At 36.5% G+C, this 7814-nt stretch overlaps 1 protein-coding gene across 1 annotated transcript; it reads right to left on the minus strand.

The window, feature by feature from the left end:
• Positions 1 to 565: 565 nt before the first annotated feature.
• On the minus strand, positions 566 to 5287 carry LOC113107624 (matrix metalloproteinase-9-like). The gene is given in 14 exon segments (XM_026270263.1): positions 566 to 1351; positions 1461 to 1564; positions 1674 to 1824; positions 1922 to 2055; positions 2155 to 2359; positions 2498 to 2518; positions 2521 to 2652; positions 2732 to 2905; positions 2983 to 3156; positions 3299 to 3472; positions 4243 to 4371; positions 4457 to 4605; positions 4701 to 4939; positions 5066 to 5287. Coding segments are annotated over 14 exon segments (2022 nt in total). The 5' UTR covers positions 5201 to 5287; the 3' UTR covers positions 566 to 1250.
• Between the last annotated feature and the right edge of the window lie 2527 nt (positions 5288 to 7814).

The following is a 7814-nucleotide window of genomic DNA, read 5'->3' on the forward strand; positions in this document are numbered from 1 at the left end:
GACGTGTACACCACTGCACATTCAGTCATTCCGCGTGAACTTCGATTCATATTTTTACTTAATTAGGTTTTATTTGTAAAATTAGTCTAGCGCTTTCACTTGTTTTAGCATTTTCTCTTACGGTGAATCGGTGAAACATTTAGAGCAGCGTTAAAATATTAAATTCAGGTGTATTCGTATAGCGATACAAATCATTGCAAAGCAGCTTTACGGGGAATAAAATTTCTACAATATATTTAGTAGTTCTTATTTTAAATCATTATAATATCTGCTTTTTGTATTATAAGTGACTATCTTTAAAATGATAACTTTTATATCAAATGGGCATGCTTTCGTGTGTGGTTGTGTAAATGTTTACATTAATTTCTACTGCATAAAAATATTAAACTTTCTTTCGATATTGATCAGCTGCTAGATGTCAAACACAAGTGTGGCAACAGTTTAAAATTTTCTGCCGTAAATATGTTTTGAATATTAAAGAACTAAACTTAACGTTCTAAACTGCATTAAAAAAAAACGATTATTTGTCTAGATATAATGATAGAGCAGTTGCACAAGGACTGAATGGTCTTGTTTAAAAATTTATTGAGTAATCGTAAACAATGCAACAAACAAATACAAATATAAATAATTGGAATGTTAAAATTAATAATATTAATATCATTTACACCAGGCAAATGATTTCACAATATGCCAAAATCTGGGCTAAATAACATCTCAATATTAGCTCTAAGGCTAAAAATAAATCCTTTGCTTAGAAAAACATGTGAGTGGGGTCAGTACACAGAGAATGGATGCTTTGTTGACAACAAATGCATTAAGGCTACAATGTTCCTGAGGTGACTCCACTCATACATTTACAAACAAAGTTAATTCCTAGAATTAGTCTGGCAGTGCCTCATTGTAGTTTGATAGAACAAGATTATAGTTTCTCTTAAAGTGTCATTAAGAAACTCATCGTGGACAAAGCAGTTATATAGTAAGCTGAAATAAATTATAAGACCATGCTAAAGCTGACAGACAAATATGCCTAACATCCCGTTTCATGTGCCTAAGATCATTTCAGTGTTAAAACAGTTCATTTCCTATAACAGTTAAAGTCAAAGTCCCCATAACAGAGACTTTAAACTTAATACATTCTGTCTGTGTCTTCCTCACTACATTTTACACTGAAGAGAAATGGTTTCTCTATTGAAAAGGGCTCTGTCATCAGGTTAGGATGTTGTCACTATGCACAGCGACTGCACATCTTAGCATTTTAGGAGGTCGTACTTCACATAACCCACTTTGTCAACCTGCCTCTTGGCATTCCTTCTCCAGTAGAAATTCTCCCGGCAGAAGTAAATGAATCCTGGAAAATATTGACAAATAGCAGAAACAAATGTCATTTGCTTGATCAGATAAATCATAGTAGTTAATCTGACTTTATTAACGTTTTTAGACTATTAACTTTTAGTTACCCTTGTAGAGGAATACGTCATGTGAATCCAAGGGCACTCCAGTAAAGAAAGATTCGGTGAATCGTGGGAATCCACTGTCTATCAGCTGAGCCTTCACATCAAGTCTGTGAAAATAAATAAGAGATGAGAATACTGTGGAAAAACTACAATGAAAGAGCTTTACACTCTCAATCAGCTTTTGCACATTACGGTCCTGAAGCATAGGTCTCATACCTCCAGTAGCTCTCCCTGTTAAACAGGAGCACCTTGCCTTCTTTTCTCTGCACAGCTCCATCTACCCTGTCCAAGTTGTTTGGCAGGCCAAGCTTCTCGATTTTACGTGGTCCAAATACCTCATTTCCAGTATAAACCCAGAACTGTTTTTCTGTGTGCATGAGATAAAGTTGAAAAAGCGCTATTATACATCAACTTCAACATGTTTGACAATATTGGCAAAACATCTCAACCAGGATAATAAGTACCTGCAAAGAAGTAGATCTTCTGTGTTAGCTGGTCCTCAAAGGCTGTGTTAATGACAGCTGGCAAGGCAGGCCACTTCTCAGATATCAAGAAAGGACCTTCGCGTTCTCCTTTGTTTGAGACCTTCCAGTAGTGCCTTTGAGAGAGAATTTAGAAACATGTAATTGAAAATCAGGCATAATGAAGTTGATTTTGTTAGTTCATAACCCTATATACGTAGAGTTATAGCTCATACCCATTCTTGAAGAAATGAAGCTCTTTCTGGATTTCAGTGATGGAATCAAATTCCTTGATTTCGCAAGCATCCTTTGAAGGGTCGACGTGTACTGTGGTAGAAACGGTGGTTGTTTTCTCACTGGGGGTGGATTTAGTTGGCAGAAACGGAGACAAAGTGGTGAACTCTGGTTCTGGAGGAGTGGGATTAGGGCCAGGATTAGGTCCTGAAAAGAAATAATCAAATAATATAGATATTAAGACCAGGATAGTAAGAGACTATTGGGTTTCAACGTTTTTGAATAAGAAAATTTACAGTATTCCTAAAAATCAATAAGTGATGGATTGCTTAATTGGATAAATACCATAGAGATACTGAATGCCCTAATATCATCGCGATGCAGAGAGAAATCCTCTACGTATCTGTACATGGGATACATCAGTGCGTCTTTGACGTTGGAGTGCTCCAAACCAAGCGCATGTCCAAACTCATGAGCAGCCACCAGAAACAGACTGTATCCTGTGAGAGAAAAGACATGTTAGCCAATGTCTCCCTTTCATATTTGTCATAATTTCTGAAGGGGATGATTATCACTTACCCTTATCAGGGCAAAATCCCCATTTTTTATCTGTGTCATAGTTGCTGGTAGTCGCACACCAGAGTTTTCCATCGCTACGGCCTTCACTGGTGCAAGAAGAGTATTTGTCTCCAAGGAAGGTGAAAGGAAACTGGCATGGCTCCCCTTCGGAATTTCCACCAATCACAGCTGTATCTGTGAGGGGAAATATTGTGTTATGAAATATCTTACTTCATTAAAGTTTCAGGGTCCAGTCTGAAAGTACTGCTTACCTCTGTTAGGACAGAATCCATACTCCTTATCACTGTCATAGTTAGCTGTAGTGGCACACCAGCGATACCCGTCATCTCGTCCATCTGTGGTACACGAATCATATTTTTTACCACCAAACACGAAGGGAAAAACACATGGTGCTCCATTGCCGTTCCCATCAAACGTGAAGAGAACTGTGGGAAAATGGAGAAAAGAATGTTAGGCCATGGTTTTTGAAATCTTGTGACATTAATTCCACATATTAAGGCCAAAGGAGTCAGTTTAAATGTCTGTTTTGGAATTAAAGCCTCATAAAATCTTGACTCGAACACTTACGCTCACTGGGACAGAAGCCATATTTCTGGTCTTTGTCGTAGTCTGCGGTGGTTGCGCACCAGGGGAGACCATCTGTGCGCCCCTCCGTGGTGCAGGAGGTGTAGGATGTTCCCTCAAACAGGAAGGGGAAGTGACACATCGCACCCTCTGCATTACCATAGTGGGTTTGAATCACTGAAAGAACCACAATGTCATTGTCTTCTCCACTCATTTTAAGACAACAGGGTATACACAAGTAAACATGCTGACCTGACTTGAGTGACATTTTTAATACTGTATGTAAGGACACCTTACATATTTATGAAAATGATTAAATGTGATATTATAAAGACAGTGTGTTTCCAAATGTAATTAATTGGCAATTTTATTTTTATTGAATGAAACCTAAAGCAAACATTTAAAATATTGCCCAGACCCTGGTTTAAAAACAGGGCTACAAAATTAGAAAATACAGTTTACAGTATATGAAAGAAATGAAGGAGAGGGATAGTATTAAGACAGTATGTTTCCAAAAAAGAAAATAATTATAATATAATAAGTAATTGGATTTTTTTATTTCTGTTGCATGGAACCCCAAAGTAAGCATTTACAATATTACCATTAGCTATAGATTTGAATGTATAAGTACTCATTTGTACTACACAGGAAACATAATATACAAAATTAATGAAATGGCTTATTTATTGATATTGGGTGGAACTTAAGTAACATTTCAAATATTACCCCAGATTAATATATTATCAGTTTGACAAACCCTATTTTAGGACAGACTCCAACTGTCACACTCAAAACTGCAGAGGGAGCTATTGTTATACTGTGCATCCCGTGCAGCTTTTAGAGAGTATGATGCTACACGGTGTTTAAAGTACTTATATATTAAATACATGCAGTGAAAATAGGGAGTATTGGAATATTCAATACTCCCTATCAAGAATCACTCTCACCTGGTCCAGAGCCAAGGGTCCAGTATTCATCATCATCGAAATGGGCATCTCCCTGTATTCCCTGTCCTGGAGGGTAAGCATGAGCCAACAGCCCATCTTTCCCATCAAAGGGATAAAGATCGCCATGATCTGAAACAAAAACAGCAGCTCAATCAAACTCGTTCAAACATTGTTAAATCGTAATACTTTAATATATTACAAAAACTCAACACACCAGCTTTGCCAAAGGAGATCATGATGTCAGCATTGCCGTCATAGAGGCGCGTGAACGTCAGAGGGGTAACGTCACTCCAGACTTTGAAAGCTCTGGCAAAGGCGTCATCAGTCAAAGAGGCGTCCAGGTCAGGTGAGTAGTTCAAAATCCTATTTATCAAAACAATGCAATGGATTACAGTGTGTTCATTACAAATCTATGACATGTGCTGTATTCAAGGTGCAGATGTTAGATAATATCCCACCTGTATGTAACGTCATTGTGATCCCACTTCAGGTCTCCTCTGAAAGTCTGATAGTTGCGGATGTCTGGGACCCCACAGCGAGGCTGCTTCATGGCATCAATCGTGGCCTGGTCAAGAGAGCCCGTCTCCTCCAGCCCGAGCTGGTTCTGGAGCTTCTGCAGTGCTTTAGAAGTGGACATGACTGCCTGCAGTCCGCTCTTCTTGAGAACATCTTTGTAGCCATAACGCTCCAGGTACTCCTGGAGTTACATATTTAGATAGAAGAGGAATACATTAGAATAGTTCAAATCAATTGCATTGTACTATTTTAAAAGCAGATGAATGAATATCCAGAGAACCCATGAACTAAAACTTGATATACTCACATCTGCCAGCTGTGTGTCTGTCATGTTCTTGATCACATCTCCTGGGAACGTCACATACACAGATTTGAGCGGCACACACCAGGTTCTTAAAGAACAGGTTCCCAGAACCATAAATGCCAAGACTCCAAGTCTCATGGTTAGCTCTTCAAGTCACAGATCACGCTGAAACGATAAGAGCAGTGTTTGAAGGAGATGTAGTACAAGCGATGCTGTTGTTCTCTCTTCTCCTGCTCGGTCTGTCTTCTCTGGTGTCCTGAAGGCAGTATTTATGTGATCCCCAGGGCTTAGTCACCGAGCAGCCACCCACCATTTCAGCACTCCCACTTACTAGCACTTGGCCACTGAGAAGGAGTTTTTTTTTTTTTTTTTTTTGCATCCATTCAAAAAAGAAGGGGCTTTCCAGCAACCTCACATTAAGCTTGAGGACACAAAAAATAACAAACAAAGACTGTCTTGTCTTAATTCAAGTTTCTTAAAATAAATTGTGACGCATAAATATAAACATAAGTATTAATTAAAGCATCTTTTGCAATAAATATAACGTCTTTAATAATTGTAAGAAATTAGCAATGTGAATATAACTGTTTTTATATAAAAGAATAAATAAATAAATAGTACATATTTTAGCAACTGGATTTTTTTCAGCAATTGGTTGTATTAACATAAAAGCACTTAAGAACAAGAAATATAAATAAATAAATAGTATATATATATATTTAGCAATGGTCTATAAATGCATAAATGTATTAATGGAAAATAAGGATAGATAAATAAACAGTATATCATTTTAGTAAATTGCTTTATGAGTGTAAATTTATTTATGGAAAACAAACAAACAAATATATGCATTTTAGCAATTGGCTATATGAGTGTACATAAATATAAATAATTGTTTTGTTTTGTTTTTTTCACAGTTGGGGACGGTAATGGAGGTAATGAGCACCAGAGAATGTTAATTTTGGATCATTTCCTGTCAAGAACAATGAATGGGCATACAGTCATTCTGTATTTGAAAACATTGGGAAACCCATAAACTGAAAGAGTGGGGGTAAGCAGCCTCATTGCACAATCTCCTTATATTTTTGAGCAGCATTGATAAAGCTGAGTAACTAATATTTACAGGTGTCTTGCCAACACAGCCCTATTAACTTACAGTATTGTGCAAGTGTATTCATGTGCGCTGTGTTGACATGCAGGTTCTGACTCGTTTTGTGCCCAGAGGCAAAGGAAATCCTAAACCATAAATGGCCATAAATTAAACCAGTTTTGGAAAAAAAAACTGTTGCCTTATTACAAATGAGGGTATAAGAGTATTGTTAAGTGATGCAATCATATGCTTATTCCTAATTTCAGTCTCTGACGTGTGTCTGTGTCCGTTTTTGGGGAAATTCTGTTACACACGCCTCACATAATGTAAAACACTGACGAAATATTTGATATCATTGCCTTTTCTAGTCATGAACCTAAACAAATGCATCAGTACATTAATAAACTGTGACACACACTGAAACAGGAAAGTCTTCTCGCCTCGCATGTTACTAAAATTATCTTGCATGTCTCTGTTTTGGACATTAAAATAAATTTCCTCTTTCAGTGTACACTTGATAATGAATCAGCAGCTACTGTATAGTGAGGGTGGTGACTGCATGTACGTTTGCTCTTTTGAGGATATGAATTAAATTAGTTATACAGAATAAGGTAGGTAAAAGTGATATGGTTTTTAAACAGAACAATCTAAGGCTGCAAAGCCAAAGTGGGACAAATCTGAACATTTATGAATTGATTCTGACACAGTGATGGGAAAATACTGCATAAAACCGAAATGTATTGAAAGACTTCCAAGGCAAATGCAATATCCTTTTTAATTATTTCATCAGGATTGAAACACAAACTTTAATCCCTTTCAAAAACAATAACGCAGATGCTTAATTGCCCATACTTAGACAACAGGAGAAACAAGGAATCTGCAGCATTCAGAATTCAAATGTAAAAGCTTTTTTATATCCGTCCTCCATTCTCACATCAGTGCCAGTGTTTTCACATGCATAAATGAGCCCCATGTCTCTTTCACAGGATTCATATGTTATTTTCTGAAATTGTTTTTTTGGTCATTTTCAGATTTAGTGGACACCAAGGGCAAGGGACACATGTTTGAGTTGTTTGTGACATGACATAAAACATTTTAGGACAAGTGGATACCAAGCTGACGTTTTGTCGCTTGCATGTTTTACCCCCAGAATGTTTTTTATAGAGTTTTTATAAACAACTAAAAAGTGCTTTGGAACTGTAATCTGTATGTATATGTAGGCCTACTATTTTTCTGCTTTACCTGAATTTAGAGTGAACTGATATAGAAAGCATGACTTATATAGCAAAATATCAAAAATACTGAGAGCATTTGATCAGAAATAGTTTTTATGGTCCAATGTAACGTCTGTATTATTTTGGTGTAGTTGGATTGGGAAATGGATTTGATTTTTTAAAAGGATAATAAAAATAACAATATAATGAGGTCACTTTTAAACCAGTTTGTGTTTGTGTGTGTGTGGACATTGATGTGTGTGTTTAAATTAAGGGTGTGACACTCAAAATTGTGAGTAATAAATTATTAGTAAATCTTCTCTATATATCTTCTCTTCTCTATATATCTATATATATGCTGAATGAGATCTTTATCAGATCATTTAAATTCAAATAGAAGCTTAGTCCTGCATTACATTTAAATAATAATAGCTATATAACTAAACAT

Source organism: Carassius auratus, chromosome 8, assembly GCF_003368295.1.
Source record: "Carassius auratus strain Wakin chromosome 8, ASM336829v1, whole genome shotgun sequence".
Lineage (NCBI taxonomy): Eukaryota > Metazoa > Chordata > Actinopteri > Cypriniformes > Cyprinidae > Carassius > Carassius auratus.